Source organism: Nansenia antarctica (assembly GCF_963989245.1).
Source record: "Nansenia antarctica genome assembly, chromosome: 3".
Classification (NCBI taxonomy): Eukaryota; Metazoa; Chordata; class Actinopteri; order Argentiniformes; family Microstomatidae; genus Nansenia; species Nansenia antarctica.
This window is the reverse complement of record NC_137688.1, coordinates 86,507,992-86,527,338: the sequence shown is the minus strand read 5'-3', so window position 1 is coordinate 86,527,338 and position 19,347 is coordinate 86,507,992. Positions and strand designations below refer to the sequence as shown.

Sequence of the window (19,347 nt, the reverse complement as noted above, 5' to 3'; positions counted from 1 at the left end):
TGTCATCCTAGAATGTCTCTTTGCAAATGTAGGATTTCACTGAAGTGGCAGTAACAGCTTGACACCCCTACACAGGTATTACTAATCATTTGTCTACTGTCCGTTGAAAAGGTTTTTAATAAGGATGTTTTAAATTAATTGTCCATGCTGTCCATTTGTTTGTATAGTCTCCCTCTCCCCCTACTGGTACATTACCCTGTAGGCGTTTTAAAACATCTAGAAGTCACTCATAAACTGACAGTAAATGACAGTATTGTTAAAACAGTGTGTGTTTGTGACATTCTTATAGGCTACATTGTAAAACACATTCATTCAGCTATACACTGCCACTGTGTATAAGCCGGTGAAATGCAAAAAAATATTGAATTGTGTTCAAATATACTGCATATACAGTCCATTATATACAGTCTATATTTACTCCGTAACATCTTATAACACCAAGGGCCGGTTTCAGAGACAAGGCTTAAGCCTAGTCCTGGACTAAATCACACTTTCAATGTAAAATCTCCATTGAAGATGTTTTTTAGTCTAGGACTAGGCTTAAGCCTTGTCTGTGAAACCGGCCCTACGAGTAACATCTAGCCTATGTAGCTTTATGATAGTATGCCTCGCTCTCTCTCCCTGCTGAGGCCCTTTATCCTGGCTCTTTCACAGAGAAAGTGCATATTGCCACTGGCAAGGCGGGTTCAAATCTACAGGGATTTGATTCCTGCCTTCTCACCCTGATCCACCCTGTTGTCAGGGAGGAGCCATGGCCCCTGGGGACTAGCCTCCAGGCCGCCACCCTCCCTACCCCCTGTGCCCCATCCCCCAGCAGCATCCTGAGCAGACTTTAACCCTGGCTCTGATGGCCCAGATTATCCAGCCAATTAGGGTGAAGGCAAAGCTCCTTCTGCTCCTGCAGCGAGCTACGCTGCCTCTGCCAGTCTGCTGGGACAGTGAAGGAGAGAGAAGAGAGGTGCTTCTTTACTGTATCAGGGTGCTAGAAGGCAGGATTTCCGTAGCATAACATTATTATGACTTACTTTACTTATTTTACTTGATTTTTGGGATTGTGTATCTTGCTGCTGCAAATGCCAATGTTGAAGAACCTAAGCCAAATCATTTTACTCGGCTTGTGTACTTAGGGACATTGGATGTAATAAAATAAATTCTGATTCTGATAAGATTCACCTAATAGTGTTAAGTGTTATGTATGTCTGGTGTGTTACTGACGTTACCTTATGTTTCAGACAACAGCACCACCAGGTGGCAAAGTAGTTTCTTACACTCAGATTCACACTTGGGACAGACAAGAGAACATCAAAGTGGCTTTTGAAATGATGCAAAATGATGCAATCAAGAACGCAGCAAGAATCCCATAGGCATACGTTTAGGAAAAAACTGTTATAATCTGTCTTTCTCTCTCCGCTTTGGCTCTGAGGTACCATGTGTGCTTGCGCACACACACACACACGCACGCACGCAAGTACATGTAGACCCGTAAAGGTGGGGACTTACAGTAAGAATGATTGGCAGGGACATTTGTCTCTGTATGTGCAAATAATAGTTGAGTTTGGGTTGATTAGAGCAAGAATGGCCATGTGACAATCCATCAAATGAGGCTTTAATAACAACGTTAACAAATACATCATAAAGAAATGTTCCATCCTACACTTATGGTAAATAAGAGAGAGAGACAGAGAGAGAGAGAGAGGGAGAGAGAGAGAGAGAGAGAGAGAGAGAGAGAGAGAGAGACAGAGAGAGAGAGGGAGAGAGAGACAGACAGAGAGAGAGAGAGAGTCCCAATGAAAGAGAGACTGCTCCTTACATTCTGTTTCACACCTACATTTCAATTAGCGATCAAATCAGAGGTGTTGTCACAATGAACACATCACCTTATCAGCTTCAGAGTCAGGTGACACTCAATATTCAAACAGTCAAGGGAACAGTCAACAGTTACTCAACTTCAAAGTGAGACAATTGCCTATGATGAGTTTACAATGGCCGTTTGACTTGGTTTAGACTTGGTTTGTCCGCCTTCACACACACGTGCGCGCATGCGCATGCGCATACACACACACACACACACACACACACACACACACACACACACTCACACTCACACTCACACTCACACTCACACTCACACTCACACTCACACTCACACTCACACTCACACTCACACTCACACACACACACACACACACACACACACACTCACACACACACACACACACACACACACACACACACACACACACGCACACACACACACAGTCAGTCAGTCTGTGTCTGAGGAGACTTCCTCTGTGGTGGCCCGTGAGGCCACTGTGTTTACGCGGCTCAGACTGTCTTGTTTGTCCACGGCTGTTGACGCAGCTCTCTGGGCCATGAAGGACGCCTTACTGCTCCTTGCCTGAACGCCAGGCTTCTCATCTTCTTCTTCTTCATCTTCATCATCATCGTCTTCCTCCTCCCCGTCCTTGTTGGCTGCTCCATGGGGCATGAGAGTAGTGCAACTGAACTGGCTCAAGGGCTTTCCCAGAATTCCAAAGCTGACAAAATAAAGTTTACAGTCAACCATTCAGTTATCTACATTCTTAAATTGTATTTTAGTCAAATATTATTGACAGAGGCTAGCTGGTATATATGCTGACTGTTACCTGACAGAGGCTAGCTGGTATATATGCTGACTATTACCTTAATTAGGCCCCTATACTTTCTTTTATTTATTTTTGTTTCTTTTTATTATTACTACTCAATCTTTTCAGTTTGTAAAGCGTCTTTGAGTGTCTAGAAAAGCGCTATATGTATATAATGTATTATTATTATTATTATTATTATTATTATTATTATTATACAGAGGCTAGCTGATATATATGACTGTTACCTGACAGAGGCGAGCTGATATATACTGTATGCTGACTGTTACCTGACAGAGGCTAGCTGCTCCTTGAGCTGCTCTATCAGAGACTCTGTGTCACACAGCTTGTGCGAGCTCTGCTTCCGGGAGTGGCGGCAACTACCGGACAGGTGAGGGGCCTGTGAGGGGGCCCGTGGCGAGGGGAGGAGGGCTACCATGACCGGGGAGCGCTGGGACACCATGCTTATCAGGGACGTCCGCTTCTGGGACTTCCTGGGGGGTCAGAAGTTTCAAAGACAAAGGGGTCAATCCAACAACAGGTCAGAGAGAACAGCTGTGGCGCAGGAGGTAGAGCCGCCGTCTAATGATCACAAGGTTGGCAGATCGGCGGTTCGTGCCCCGGCTGGCCACATGTTGAAGTGTTCTTGGGCAAGACACTGAACCCCAAATTGCTCCCAGTGAGCGGGGCCGGCGCCTTGCATGGTAGCTTGCCGCCATTGGTGTGTGAATGTGAGGGGGAAAGGGTGAATGAGAGGCCGTTGTAAAGCGCTTTGGATAAAGGCGCTATATAAGTGCAGTCCATTTTATTTAACGACGGGTGAGAAATCAGTGTTATGAAGAAGACAAGAACCCATTTTAAGCATTGTTGTACGTGAGAATTAAACAGACCAATTCTTACTTCGGGGGTCGGACTAGAGAGACACAAAAAAATCCCAAACAGGAGGTCAAGGAGAAGAAAATCAATGAATATACTTGAACATAATATCAAACCAAATATTATGAAACATCTACAGTGTAAGGCCTTGAGTTGGCAATGTGAAGAATTGCCGCTATGTGCAACGTTTTCTTTTTTTGGCCTGGAACCTGACGACAGCTTAAGAGCAACAGACCTCAGACCTCATCTTACAAAACGGTCGGTTTTCTGTCATGTCAAATGTGGCAGGCAGACATAAAACAGCCTGTCACTCATATCTGACCAGTTATGAATCAAATCGGTCTCAGTCAATCAGACAAAGTGTGAGGTGTATGTAGTATGTCATTCATGGTTATGTACAGTCACTAGTCTGTCACAGGATATACAAGAGCAGCTTCAACATAACTCTAAAACAGTTTGTGAACCCACTTATGGCCACACACACACACACACACACACACACACACACACACACACACACACACACACACACACACACACACCTTTGTTCGGGGGGGTTGTGGACCTGCTCCTTGGGTTCAGTCTGTCCCTCGTTGGTAGAGGTGTCCTGGGCTGAGGTGTCCTGCTCTGGGTCCTCCACCCGGGGTCGGAGGGCCGAGTTAAAGGTTTCGGTGCGCAGCAGACGGCCCACCTCCTGCTGGATGCCCCTCAGGTCCCTCCTGCTGAAGGTCACCCATGCCACGTAGCAGAAGAAGCTGTACAGACACTATGGCAGGGACAGATAACACACAAGTCAAATGTCTGGTGGATATATTTATTTCCCTCACTGAAGATCTGACAGTATGAGGGATATAAACATAGGCCATTCATTCATTCATATAACATGCCTAATCTTTGATCAAATAACATCCAGTTGAATATGTAGCTGTGGCTCAGGAGGTAGAGCTGCCGTCTAATGATCGCAAGGCAGATCGGCGGTTCGAGCCCCGGCTGGCCACATGCCGAAGTGTCCTTGGGCAAGACACTGAACCCGAAAATTGCTCCCAATGAGCAGGCCGGCCGGCGCCTTGCATGGTAGCTTGCCGCCATTGGTGTGTGAATGTTTGTGCGAATGGGTGAATGAGAGGCCGTTGTGAAGCGCTTTGGAATAAGGCGCTATATAAGTGCAGTCCATTTATATGTTTCTTTTTTTCCCAGAAGACATTTTAAACGGTCATGACCGTGACCATGACCGTGACCATGACCATTGTAGCTATTTTGGAACTGTAGGTCGGTCAGACACATGCTTCTCTTTCTACCCTGTTATAACCCTGGGCATACCCCCCACCTGGTTAAACACTGCCTGTCGATGCAAGAACCTCTGTTGAGTCAACATCTCCCCCTGAAATAGAACATATCCGTAAAGGTCACACAGCTCAAAGCTCTTTTGTACTAACCTCATACAACTGCCTGTCTCTGTAGGTGGATGACACTCGGCTCCTGTAGAAATATAAATGTTAAATAAATATCTGAAGCCAAACCTCTGGACGTGTATGGTTTCATCGTCTTTTGGACCAGGGAGGGAAGTGAATACAGAGGGACGTGTACAAGTTGTGCACGTTTGCTTTGCTAGCCTGTGGCTGTGTATCAACTTATCGATTCACAGTATTTCAGCAGTTTAATTAGTGATACATTATCGTTATGGTAACAATCTTGCCAGAGAGGGCAGCCAACCTGCAAGTCACCCAACCCAATGGACTCCCGGTTATATAATCTTGCCTGGGAAGGAATAGGAAAAGCTCTCAATAGACCTCACTGCTGTTACACCGTTCATAGGCTTCATCTTGACTGACTGACTCAGCCTCTCTCTACCCAGTCCTTCTACACTGCAAAACAGTCAATCTAAAGTAAAGTCATATGAAATATCTTAAATCAAGGCAATATATGCTTGTTTTTTGTATGACACAAACACTAGTTTTAAGATATCTTATATTTAAGTGAATCTTGGCAAGTGAAGTTGTGTTCTGTTGATCATTTAGCTCATTTGAAGTGTTGTTTCCCCCCTTTTTATTGCTTTTTGAAAGCTGACTCTTTTGCAGTGAACTGCCTTCAGGGTTCCACACCTTCTGAAACATCACATTCAAGCACCTTTCAAGCACCTTTCAAAGACTTTCAAGACTCAATTCCCTCAAATTCAAGGACACAACACGGCATAGTTGTTAGTTGAGCTAAGTAAAACATTTTTTAATAAATATTCTTTTTTTTACAGAGAGAGAGAGAGAGAGAGAGAGAGAGAGAGAGAGAGAGAGAGAGAGAGAGAGAGAGAGAGAGAGAGAGAGAGAGAGAGAGAGAGAGAGAGAGAGAGGGGAATTCAAGAACTTTCAATGACCCATGTCTAATTTCAAAAACTTCTAAGACCTTGATTTCAAATCTCACAAACGTTCAAGGATTTCAAGGACCCGTGGGAACCCTGTGCCCTGTGCCCTCACCCCAGTGACCTACCTGCCACAGGCCATGTGACCCAGGGACCTACCTGCCACAGGCCATGTGACCCAGGGACCTACCTGCCACAGGCCATGTGACCCAGGGACCTACCTGCCACAGGCCATGTGACCCAGGGACCTACCTGCCACAGGCCATGTGACCCAGGGACCTACCTGCCACAGGCCATGTGACCCAGGGACCTACCTGCCACAGGCCATGTGACCCCAGGGACCTACCTGCCACAGGCCATGTGACCCCAGGGACCTACCTGCCACAGGCCATGTGACCCCAGGGACCTACCTGCCACAGGCCATGTGACCCCAGGGACCTACCTGCCACAGGCCATGTGACCCCAGGGACCTACCTGCCACAGGCCATGTGACCCCAGGGACCTACCTGCCACAGGCCATGTGACCCCAGGGACCTACCTGCCACCCCAGGGACCTACCTGCCACAGGCCATGTGACCCCAGGGACCTACCTGCCACAGGCCATGTGACCCCAGGGACCTACCTGCCACAGGCCATGTGACCCCAGGGACCTACCTGCCACAGGCCATGTGACCCCAGGGACCTACCTGCCACCCCAGGGACCTACCTGCCACAGGCCATGTGACCCCAGGGACCTACCTGCCACAGGCCATGTGACCCCAGGGACCTACCTGCCACAGGCCATGTGACCCCAGGGACCTACCTGCCACAGGCCATGTGACCCCAGGGACCTACCTGCCACAGGCCATGTGACCCCAGTGACCCACCTGCCACCCCAGGGACCTACCTGCCACAGGCCATGTGACCCCAGTGACCCACCTGCCACCCCAGGGACCTACCTGCCACAGGCCATGTGGTGCTGCGGGGACAGGCCCAGCCCCAGGACCAGGCTGGAGTAGCAGAAGGCCAACTGCTTCTGGGCGAGCTCCACCTTAGCAGAGGTCTCTGCCATCACCTGCCTCTCTGTGACGCTCTGCTCCCTGTCACACACCCAACAGAGAGAGAACTTGAAGAAGTCATGAGTAATAATAATAATAATAATAATAATAATAATACATTAGACTTATATAGCGCTTTTCTAGACACTCAAAAGCGCTTTACAAACTGAAAAGATTGAGTAGTAATAATAAAAAGAAACAAAAAAAAAGAAATAAATTAAGGTAATTAAAGTAGTAGTGGGGACACATGGGAAGGGGAGGGGGAGAGGGTTAACTGGTGAAGGGGAGCTTGAAGAGGTGGGTTTTGAGGACCTGTTTAAATGCTGGGAGGGTGTTGGCCCGTCTGATGTGGTTGGGGAGGGCGTTCCAGAGGGACGGGTAAACATGTATTGTCCATTCAGAAAAAAACGACTTGAGTCTGTCACACATAGACTGATCGGTCCCTGTCCTGAATGGACTGTATGAACCTGCAGCAGTTGTGTATTTTTCCTCTTTCAGAAACTTACGCCATGAGGGACTTGGGCCTTTTATCCAGAGATTTCCTCTCAAAGTAACAGGACAGGTAGAGGAGAAGGGCTGCCAAGAACTCGTCTAGCCTTCCGCACCTGAGTGCAAACACACGGCAACACATAGGCAATGTAAAGGGTCTGCCTTCACAAGGTGGAGAAGATAGTGTGTGTGTTTGTGAGATATCGAGAGAGAGAGAGAGAGAGAGAGAGAGAGAGAAGAGAGAGTGTGAGAGAGAGAGAAGAAGAAGATAGAGAGAGAGAGGGAAGAAGAGAAAGAGAAAGAGAGAGGGAAGAAGATAGAGAGAGAGAAGAAGAGAGAAGAAGAGAGAGAGAGAGAGAGAGAGAGAGAGAAGAAGAAGAGAGAGAAGAAGAGAGAAGAAGAGAGAGAGAGAGGGAAGAAGAAGAAGAAGATGAAGAGAGAGAGAGAGAGAGAATAAACCAGGCTCAGTGTGTCTCAGTCTTACTTCAGCACAGCTAGTAAGCATAGTGGAATGGGGAGGCGTTCGTTCTCCTGCAGCAGACTGAGGGCCACCTCTATAACACAGAGATGTGATTACTCACTGTACCACAAAGTGCTCTTGTTGAGATTACTACTGCGCATGACGACTGGGCAGAGATCTGTGCCACTAGAATCTGAATCTGAATTACTGACTTTGAATTTGAATTGCTCAATTAGAATTAAGAAAATGACGTTGAATATTTTTTTTTTACTTTGAATCACATAATTTGAATTTGTATTGTTTAACTTGATTTAGTTTTTCAATTCAGTTATTCAAGTTAAACAATACAAATTCAAATTATGTGATTCAAAGTCTTTTTTTTTATTCAACGTCATTTTTTAAATTCAAATTGAGCAATTCAAATTCAAAGTCAGTAATTCAGATTCAGATTCTAGTGGCACAGATCTCTGCCCATACCATGACGGCTGGCACCTACGTTTTACATCCTCAATGGTAACATAGTCGCTCTGACCCCGTTTCACAGAGGATTTGTAAGCGTTGATTTGTGCAGGGCCCGCCGTCTTCCTTGCATTTTGTCGCCCCCTGCCGCCTGATTCAGGGGACTGCGTTAACCTAGAAGTAAAATAATCAAGAATGTTGAAAGAGTTAAGGTTATTATGCAACAGATTCTGTACCGATTAAGAATATAAAGTACATATCATGATTATTCAATAGGCCTGCTGTCTAATGTAATAATAATAATAATAATAATACATTAGACTTATATAGCGCTTTTCTATGCACTCAAAGACGCTTTACAAACTGAAAAGATTGAGTATTGATAAAAAGTAGTAGAATGTACAATGTCTTATTGTGTGCGTGTGTGTGTGTGTGTGTGTGTGTGTGTGTGTGTGTGTGTGTGTGTGTGTGTGTGTGTGTGTGTGTACTGTCAGAAAAACATATAGCTACTGTACCTGTCTGGACGCTTGGCAAGGTCTTGAACATGTACAGGTTTATTCTTTTTTCTTTTCTCCTTGACTTCCACAGATGTATTAAAACTGAAAATAAGAGAATAACGAGAAGAATTATAACACTTCAGATGTTTTGATAAAATAGCGAATATTTCAATTATTTTTGTATAATAATAAACATCAGCCAGTTACAAGAGATGACAATAATTAGACACATAAGCAGATAAAACAAGAAATGACAGTCTTTAATACACGGTGACAGACATAGAAAGCAACATGGCACAACAACGATACAACACACACACACACACACACACACACACACACACACACACTCACTTACAAGGTCTCTTCCTCTCATTCATTCAGCGAACACAGTAGTTCATCTTTCTTGAATGTAATAATGTGGCTGCATTGCATACATTCAAATTGTTACATGTAAGTGGTAACGTATAGCAGAACTCTCACCTGTTAAATTCAAGGCCTTGTGTTTGGTCGTTCCAGCTCCATCGCCCCGGGGGAGGTATACTGACCTGTCATCATCAATACATATATACTGATCTGTCATCATCAATACATATATACTGATCTGTCATCATCAATACATATATACTGATCTGTCATCATCAATACATGCTGATCTGTCATCATCAATACATATATACTGATCTGTCATCATCAATACATATATACTGATCTGTCATCATCAATACATATATACTGACCTGTCATCATCAATACATATATACTGACCTGTCATCATCAATACATATATACTGACCTGTCATCATCAATACATATATACTGATCTGTCATCATCAATACATATATACTGATCTGTCATCATCAATACATATATACTGACCTGTCATCATCAATACATATATACTGATCTGTCATCATCAATACATATATACTGATCTGTCATCATCCATACATATATACTGACCTGTCATCATCAATACATATATACTGATCTGTCATCATCAATACATACATACTGACCTGTCATCATTAATACATATATACTGATCTGTCATCATCAATACATATATACTGATCTGTCATCATCAACACATATCCATTGTTTTGTACATAAGAAGAGATTTGGTGAGGCTGCATTCTCATTTTATGCACCCAGATTGTGTCTCACTGCCAGTTTACATTAGGGATGCAACCTCAGCACATGTCCAAGTCAAGACTAAAAACCCATCTTTTTAATGTTGCCTTTAAATGACTAAATAATTAAATGATGATTATATAATGATTGGAGCACTTTGAGCTGCAACGGTTTGCAGGAAGAGCGTCTGGCTATAGGCTACAAACAATATATATTATTATTATTATTATTATTATTGTTATATTACCGTCTCCTTGTTGTTTTGTGGCTTCGGCATTGCGACTTCACCTCCGGAAGCGATGAGAGAAAAACATCTCGCCTTGTTTACAATCACGTGTGGTATCTAGGCAACAGCCAATCACGTCTACGGAGGCCCTGGAGTCACATGGCCAGGGCTTGCGGAACACACGCCTCATTCTTTTCAGTTTGCTGCCCCCTGTAGGTAGCTGTAGGTACCTACACCCCCACTGACTGGAATGTGTTACAGTTAACACTAAAACTCACCACTCTAATCGCGTTAGCCACTTTTAAACACTCACTTTCAGATGTTGTCTCGGATCACTGCACCTGCTTTTAAGTTCACTTCCCCCTGGTCCCTGCTGTCTGTTACATATTGTGTTGTGATATTTATTTTTTTTTATTTTTTTTGCGACAACATGATTAAAAAAGTGATTTTGCACATATCCTTCTGGAATCAATAGGTCTGTCAACTATCAAAACCTCTGGATCCAACAAGCAGCAGGTCTTAGCAGGGGAAGAAGTCATCGCCATTTAAAAAAAAAATTACCTGATGTACTATAGCTTATGTACAAGTATAAGCAGCACTCGAGTTGAGGGGGGATGAGGGGGGATGGCATCCCCCCTGAAATAAAAACGGTCAAAATCATCCCCCTTCTAAAACGGTCACCCCCCCTTTCCATCCCTTATGTCATTTCATCAATGAACGTGGTATTAATTCTATTTCAACATTTAGTTTTGCGCATATTGAGTAAAATACTGTGGGCGAGGGGGGGGCACACACACATGCAATGACATTTTTACCAAGTCACTGACACTGAAGTCACTGACGCTGTGGGGATGCTACAATTGTCCCCATATGATAAAATCCACCATCCCCCCTGATTTTCTTTTACAACTTGAGTACTGAGTATAAGTGCCTGTATATCCAGGGATATATCCTTCTCCTGCCCCCATCATACTCCCCTTCACCCCTTCCCTCTTGCCTGTGTATTGATTAAGTCCATTTACTTATGTGGATTAATATCTATTTATTTCTGATATACAGTATCTATAAATTAGGGCTGTCAATGTTAACATGTCATGTAGCCTAAATCACAGCAACATGTTATTAAAAATGTGCATTATAAAGGAAGATTAGTTGATGTGAAATCCGAACGCTGCTTTACGTTTGATCGCTTTACGTTTGATCTCCCGAGGACAGCCTTGTCAATATGAGCATAGTCACAGTACATAGTACATAGTATATGTAACACAGTCTGATCATTTGGTCCGCATGGTCCGCATGTCGGCAAACAATCAAAATGTTTGGATTTTTCTTTTGAAAGACGGAACTACGTTTCTAGTCAAGCCAAGGGTTAACAACGTCACTGCCTTTCAGCACTCTGAATGTCTTGTTCCTACTCCTTACTGCAGCCCCACTCTCATCCACTAAGGGACTGCCTCAGGCCTTCCCCTACAAGTACTGCTCTCCCCCAGTTATTAGCGCCGTCCACATCTTTGTCCACATCTTTGTCAACATCGCTCTTTACATCATTCCAGGCGTCCTCTGCAAACTCAGCTCCTAAAAAGCTATCCCTCTCAGCCCTACCAAACACCCATATCAAGAAGGCCTCCAAGATCTCCAGGGACCCGACCCACCCTGGGTACGAACACTTTACCAGGCTGCCCTCGAAAAGGCGGTTCAGGACCTTGGCCGCAAGGACAAACAGACTGAAGAACAGCTTCTACCACAGGGCCGTCCAGGCCCTGAACACAGCAAAGACCTAGGTTCTGGGCCCTGGACAGTCTGGACGGATTGATGGCAGCTGCTGGACTGAAAAAATCAGGTGTAGTGCTGAGGCACAAATATGTACATTTCAAGCCTGCAAACTGCGACACTTTAAATAAATGTGAAATAACACTATTGTGCAATATGACAACCCTAGTCGTCTATCTGTACAGTATAGTATAGTGGATAGTGTACATAGCCTTTATTTATGTAAACCAGCTCCTTCCCTTCTTGTGATTTTTTTAAAAGTTTTTTTTTTTTTTTTCCTAACACCAGGGGAGCCACCCCTCCTAAATTTCGTTGTTTGGTACCTGTACTGTAGCAATGACAATAAAGACCATTCATTCATTCATTCATTCATTCATTCATTCATTCATTCATTCATTCATTCATTCATATGCCCCACTCCCCTCCACAGACACTCCCTCACCCCCCCAGGCCAACTGTGTACACTATGGGATAATGACCACTTCACTTCCTACTGTTGACTCCTCCCATACCTCCCTTTCACAGAGTCCTGCAATCACACTAGATGCAAGAGTGTGAGGACCACAGCTGATTCCTTCCCTGTGGCTACATCTATCCTGTATGACATGATGACATACATATGGCATGACACCCTTCAGACATGCTAGCCCTTTTTCTGTCGAACAGTTCTTCCATCACCTTGCCATTTCTGTGTGTGAATTCCCCACGCTAACCTGACTCTCAACCCTCTCCTGCACATCCAATTTTGGGGGGGGGGGGGGGGGGATTAGATTAGATTCAACCTTTGTCATTGCACAGAATACAATGAAATGTATGTTTTGCTCGAGGGACAGGGTCAGCCATAGTCAGCGCCCCAGGAGCAAATAGCGGTTAAGTGCCTTGCTCAAGGGCAGTGGTAGGATGCCAGCAACCCAATATGATGCAGCAACCCTCCAGTCACCAGCTCACATCTGGCTCTGGTATGGTATTTTGGGAATGATATTATGAAGTTACTCTTCCAATTAATGAGACAACTGAAAATATATTCTAATATGTAGAATGCATACTTTAATATTATCAGTAAGTGTAGCGTCATGCTACTGTTGGCTGCACTGTAGTCACTTTTCTAAATAGGACAGACATTAAAGAAGAATTGTTTATTTTATGTGCCAGTTAAATTTTATATTTGGTTCAAGCTTATTCCCTTTTGAAAAAGAATATTGTAATTTATTCAAATGTTACTAGGCATACATGCCCATTTTTCTAAAGATTTTGTTATTTTATCAGTCAGTTTTAGATTTGTTTTCCAAGTTATATCCTTTTAAGAAAAGGAAAATATTCATTTTAACATGTTCAAATGTTATTAGGCAGACATTCTACACTGTGTTCAGAGACTCATCATTAAAGGTGCGTTGACGCTGAAAACCCGTGTACTACCACTTTTTTCTACCTTTTCCCCACACAGAACATTGGTCAGGAATCAATAAAGAATCGGATTGATAAGCAGAATCGATAATGGCATCGGTATCAATAACGTCTTATCAATTCCCATCCCTAATGGATATACATGTAGGCACCTTTTTATATCAACCGTTGCCTACTTTGTAACCATTTTCAGTTAAATCATCCTGAAATCACATTCAAAAAGTGACAGAAGATGCTGTCACTAATCCACAGCACAGTGATGGAGAGGAGATAGAAAGGGGAAGATGAAAACAGCACAAATGAGTTAGCCCAGGAGACGGCAGTTCACCTTTTAAACACATGGCGGCGCCATAGTCTCACCTTTCACCTCCCCCCTTTCTCTGATATTGAAACATTGTTCTGAGATATAAGACATGGCCTTGGAGGAGACAGACAACCACAATATCCTGTTCTTTGTTAAAAGACGCATTCATTTTTAGAATCTAAAGATTTTCATCACACTTCAGAGGAGGCAGTCTCCTCTTGGGAAGGCTACTAATTAAATGTGGGCTACAGGATGTCAAAGCCACTGTGTGTAAAGATTCCCAGTGTTTGTAACTAAGGAAACATACATAGGCCTACCCATTGATATGGATGAATATGACTAATATTAGTAGATATGTCCGACTATAGCCTTGGCAACTATTGGGTCATTTTTTTATACGGTGCAATTTGGACTTCATAACTTGTGAAAAATAAATAGTTGATTTATCTATATTTTAATGTTCTATTATATAAAGGACATATCTAGCTTGCTGAAAAACATAGTGGTCGAGCTCAGGCACCTACTTTTTTATTTTATTTAGAATACCCTCTGTAGTTGAATAGGGCGAGTGTCTCCAGAACAGAGTGGACACATAACAGGGTGGACACTAACAGGGTGGACATTTTAAGTTAAAGTTAGCCTTTAGCCTGCCTGTGTTAGCATAATGCCTAGAATGACCATGAATACTTGATGAGGAATCTAATTTGCACTAAATACTTTTTTTGGAAATTATTCAATTTGATTGATCTCCTCAATATTTAGGCATAACAGGGTGGACACGTTATGGTCAACCACATTAAACTCACTGGATAAAAACATAAAAATCAGATGGTAAAAGAGGTAGAAAATCACACAGCTTACCACATTTGAAATCCCCTCCACTGATGTGATGTCACCTCATGACAGTGATGTGATTGAGAAATATGGTTTTCTTTTAAAAGGGACATTAACACAGAATAACAGGGTGGACAGTGATCGCAGGGACAAGCAATATTGTAAGTAAACCCTTAATTTTTTGTACAAAATAAAATAAAAATGGGTAAAAACTATGTTTGATTTCAATAGATATTGATCAGGAAAATGAAATAATAATAACATATTTGGATGTATATGTTTTTAATAGTTATTTTTGGGATTGAAGTTGAATGAACAACACTGGGGACATCCCAAATCCCATGCAAAAATCCCATTTACATCTTTAACCAAAGCTTTTAAAATGTAGAAAACAACAACTTAGAAGCCCATATCATTGTATTCATAATAAATAACAGTTGACTATACATGAACAACCTAATGGTATTAGTATTTGTCCAAAAAATGTTTGCGCCCCTTCTGTCCCGGAACCGCTGGCCAGAAAAACCTGTTTTCTTTTTTCAAAGCCACTATGGGCGTCGAAGGCACCTCGGAGCTGAGCGAGCCAATCACAGACGCCGGGGGGCGGGTCCTCGTTGGAATGTTATGCGTGTTAAAATATGGACAATTTTAACAAACATATTTACCAAACCGAAGGGAAGCGCCTGTGCTCCTGTGCGCCTGGTTAGGTCGGTGTTTTGCCTAAATGCTCCGTCAGAGAGAGGAGTCAGAAGGAATCACCTGAGAGGAGAGGGTAGCCCCCCGGTGAGGGCGAGCTGGTGGTCGGGGGAGAAAGCAGGCGACACACGGGGGTGATGTATAGATATATATATATACTGTTTTTGTCATGTCTGTAAGCCTACGGACGTTCAATACATTGTCTTGAGTCAGTCTTGATCTGAGTGTGTCACATAGCCCTATGGAACTGGAGTGTTTATCATAGCGGCGGTATATTGTCCGTGATATCATATCATGCATTAGATTAGTGCATTGCTGCCAAGGGCATCGTGACAACTGTTATGTTCATGTTTTAGAGCGAACATGCACAGCAGCCCACCCAGGTCTCAATGGTACAGCCTGTCTCTTATGATGACGTATTTGAATGCTTGATCTTATTTATTTATTTTTTATTTCACCTGTATATGGTTTATGTTTGACATGATGTATAATATCTCGGAGTCCCGGATTGCATCCGCGGCCCAGATAAAGGGACATATGTCACGAGGGAGACAGACAGACAGACATCAGTTATGAATATGAATATGAGGGATATCACACAGACCATGTTTATCATCATACACGCTGCTGGCGTCGGATTTCAAGCAAACGGCTTGTAGAGATGAGATGAAGATGCACAATTAATCTCCCCGCAGCAAAGAAACAGTGAAAGGTTTATATGTTTATATATTATATATGTGCCGATTGTGCCCCCTCCAGGTAGAGAACATCAACATTACGTTGCTTGTGTAACTCAATCGTGTTCCAGAGGTTGTAAATCGAGAGGACCGCCAGTGTGAAATAGATGCCCGTGTGTGTGTGTGTGTGTGTGTGTGTGTGTGTGTGTGTGTGTGTGCGTGTGCGTGTGTGTGTGTGTGTGTGTGTGTGTGTGTGTGTGTGTGTGTGTGTGTGTGTGTGTGTGTGCAGACAGACCCCCGTGTCAGACAGGACCAGTAGACTCATTCAGGAGCGGAGGGCAACATGTGGAGAACGTATTTCTTCAGCTGTGACCGATTTTGTTTTTCAACACAACTAAATTGATTTTCCAACGAGGACTCAAATACCTTGAAGTGGAAGAGCCTATCTGCCAGTTCCCCACAATCTCAGTCAGTAACAGGTAACTTGATGAGAGAACCGACAGTATTGTATCCTGAGAGGGATGTGTTATCCAGCGAGGGACAAGGATCATATAATAAGGCTGTTTAAGAAAAGGTTGATGGTCCATTTTGCTTCAGAAAAACAAAAACATTGAATACGAATGTTTTTTTTAAATGATTTTCTTGCAACAGAGAGATGTTCTTGAAGGGATTTAGAAGTCCATTGCGTTGACTGTGTCTTGGACATGTCCCCGACACATTGTTGTTGTTGTTGTGATGGATTAGCCTCTTTTCAAAGTGTAGTTAGTAGATGCTGAAAGATGAATTCCCTGCATCCCAAATTCAAGTGAGATGACAGAACAATTTGGTTTATTGTGAGTGATTCTTGTGACAATGTGTCAAGCAAAAGCACTGTAATTCAGTCATGGCATAAAGACAATACAATGCTGTCAAGAGCGGACAAGACTGAGGTCAAACTCAATCTGCAGGGGCAGCATTCTGAAGTCCACAGAGAACATTGGAAATCATATTACCTGTGGATAGAACTCCTCCTCAAACCAAACACTGCAACAGAAGTGAATATTCTGGTAGCACGTTATTGTTTGGTTCTCTTTTCACTGTTGGTATTTACGAGGAACTTATTTTGTAAGAATGCATGGGCACTCTCTGGTACTTAAGCACACTTGGTGACTACATGCTGCCAAATGGTGTCTACTGTCTATGGTGCTTGTTGTAATAAATCCCAACGAAACAAACAACAAATTAATATATTATTAGGCTAGATAATAACATCCCCAAAGATTCAGTCTGGCCTACATAGCTTGAGGGAGGTATCCAACAAAGAAGTGAGTATCGCTAAGTTATTGAAATTGACACAAATAACACTTGCCCTGACAGGCATGGTGAACTCATTGCATCATGTCGCATTTAATATGACCTCATTTTGTCTAGTGAAGGATGCTTGAAGTTACGGGCAAGCATGGCACTCCAATAACAACAACCATAACAAAATGTTAAGAATAGTGATTAAAATCCCCAAAAGGGTCAGCGTTAGGGTATTGTATTTGGTCCAGTAAAATGTTGGGGTTGTAGTTGGTCCAGTCAAAATGTAAAAATCAATTCCCGGATAGGTGCCTACGCTGCCTTGTCTTATCTTAGGATAGGTGCCTATGCTCCCTTGTCTTATCTTAGGATAGGTGCCTATGCTGCCTTGTCTTATCTTAGGTCAGTGTTTATTGATATGGCCCTAGTTGTCAAGGTTTGGCTTTTGGTATAGTTGACAGGTCCTAGATCAGCATATAGGGGCCTCTTCTGCCTCGAGCACCAGATAGATTAGATCTTGTACTCGTACTACTGTATCCTGTTCATGTTCTGCTGTGAGTAGTACTGCCGTCGCAGCTAGCAGAAGCCCTAATTGTTCCAACCTATCTTGTTCGTTGGTTAATTAGCCCTTGTGGCGTCGGAGAGCAGCATATTGTTGAGACATAATTAATCAAGCAGAGTTGTAATTATCGCGCGTTTGGAAAATGAAGGCGGTGGGAGGCTAGGACGGGGCGTTGAGCTAGAGGTAAACATCTTATTAACCGTGTCATAGCTTCTCCCTCCACGCAGGGCAACATGGTTTTAACACAACTATCTATGAAATGGCCTCGTAAAAATACCAGGGCCTGATTAGGTTTATGGCCATTAAGGTCCCCAGGTAGTTGGGCTAATGGAAAAAATTCCACAATAGCTCACTGTGGAGAGAAAACTCATTTTATCACGGCCTTGGTGATGGATCAAAAATGTGTGTGGGTACACTGCCTGGATTATACAAGGCTATAACTACTGGGTGATGAGAAAATAAGTCATAGCATTTCAGATGTACTAGTAGAGGCCCGTAAGGCTGGGGTGCCATGGGGACTGTTCCTGTTTTCTCCCATGCGCCTCTTTCCAAGGTCACCGCAGACTGATATGACCGTAAACAAACCTCAACCGCAGTCATTCCTGGTCAGATCGTCCCCACAAACACACAGGTCCCCACGTGCACACGTGGCACAATATGGCGAGGCCCTTGCAATGCCGGAATGGGTTTCTTGGTCTCTATCTAATGATAGAGTCCAGGTTTAATTTTAGTCCGGCTGCGCCTTTTTCCTCACCGCAAGATTTGTTTTTCTCCAGGAACAATTCATTTGACTGGACTAACGTGTGTATCCAGCTTTAGTCCAGTGAAAACATGTGTGTGGACACACACACACACACACACACACACACACACACACACACACAAGAGTCTGTGTTTCCGTGGAACTCTCTCTCATACCAATTTAGCTCTGAAAGAATTGAGACGTTATTCTAGTGTTCTTCAGACATGATCTAGTGTCAGTTTATGGTGTGCTTTATGTACCTGGTGTTTCAGACACATTTTGGGGAATATTCAAAGGTGGAAACTTTCAGTGGAAATTAACAGGAATATATGCAAATGAATATGAATACCATTTAAATTGATACTTTTTGCATTGGATTTATCATAGCATATGGAGACAGAAACAGAGACATTGTACCTTATCATATGTTGATATAATTGCAAATGATTAAATCCTTCCAATAGAAATAATATTTAAAAAAGTTTAGTTATGAATTGAACTTTAATTAAATAAGTTGACAATTCACATGGGATGATTTCACTAAACAACAAAAGAAAGGGAATATTGAATAATCCCCAATGATCCATCCTAACCCGAACCCTAACCCGTAACAATAGCATCTCATAGTGTGCAAGAGTTTGAGAAGCAGATGTGATGGAAGAGTGCATTGAAAATCTATTGAATTGGGGATAGTTTAACCAAAATATGCCACAAGACCTGGAATTGCCTCATGTGTGTCCCACAAAAAGGTTCACTGTTATACGATTTGTTTATTTTATGAATTTGAGCAAAATACCCCCAAAATCCTGGGCTTAATTTTCCATGGAAAAAAACTAGAAAATTCATGAAATTTACCGGAAGGTTTCCGTCCCTTTGCAACCCTATTTCAGACATAATAGTGCCGCCTCTCCTCGCACAGAT

General features: G+C 43.1%; 2 protein-coding genes across 3 annotated transcripts in view; one reads left to right on the top strand and one right to left on the bottom strand.

Moving 5' to 3' along the window:
• Positions 1 to 2,263: 2,263 nt before the first annotated feature.
• On the bottom strand, positions 2,264 to 10,207 carry ppp1r36 (protein phosphatase 1 regulatory subunit 36; the record flags this gene model as incomplete). Its single annotated transcript, XM_080527693.1, has 11 exons — positions 2,264 to 2,537; positions 2,915 to 3,118; positions 4,043 to 4,266; positions 4,937 to 4,979; positions 6,792 to 6,932; positions 7,397 to 7,495; positions 7,864 to 7,933; positions 8,336 to 8,472; positions 8,814 to 8,897; positions 9,279 to 9,343; positions 10,178 to 10,207. The coding sequence occupies 11 exons, from the start codon at positions 10,205 to 10,207 to the stop codon at positions 2,264 to 2,266; spliced, it is 1,371 nt and encodes a 456-aa protein (XP_080383819.1).
• Positions 10,208 to 15,153: 4,946 nt separating this feature from the next.
• The window catches only part of ext1c (exostoses (multiple) 1c), a 96,972-nt gene continuing 92,778 nt past the window's right edge, over positions 15,154 to 19,347 (top strand). Inside the window, exon 1 of one of the 2 annotated variants that reach the window (XM_080526093.1) lies at positions 15,154 to 15,298. The gene's annotated coding sequence lies outside the window, so the exon portion shown is untranslated. Of the gene's footprint in view, positions 15,299 to 16,139; positions 16,321 to 19,347 lie in introns of those variants that run through there. The other variant, XM_080526092.1, reaches the window with a different exon arrangement.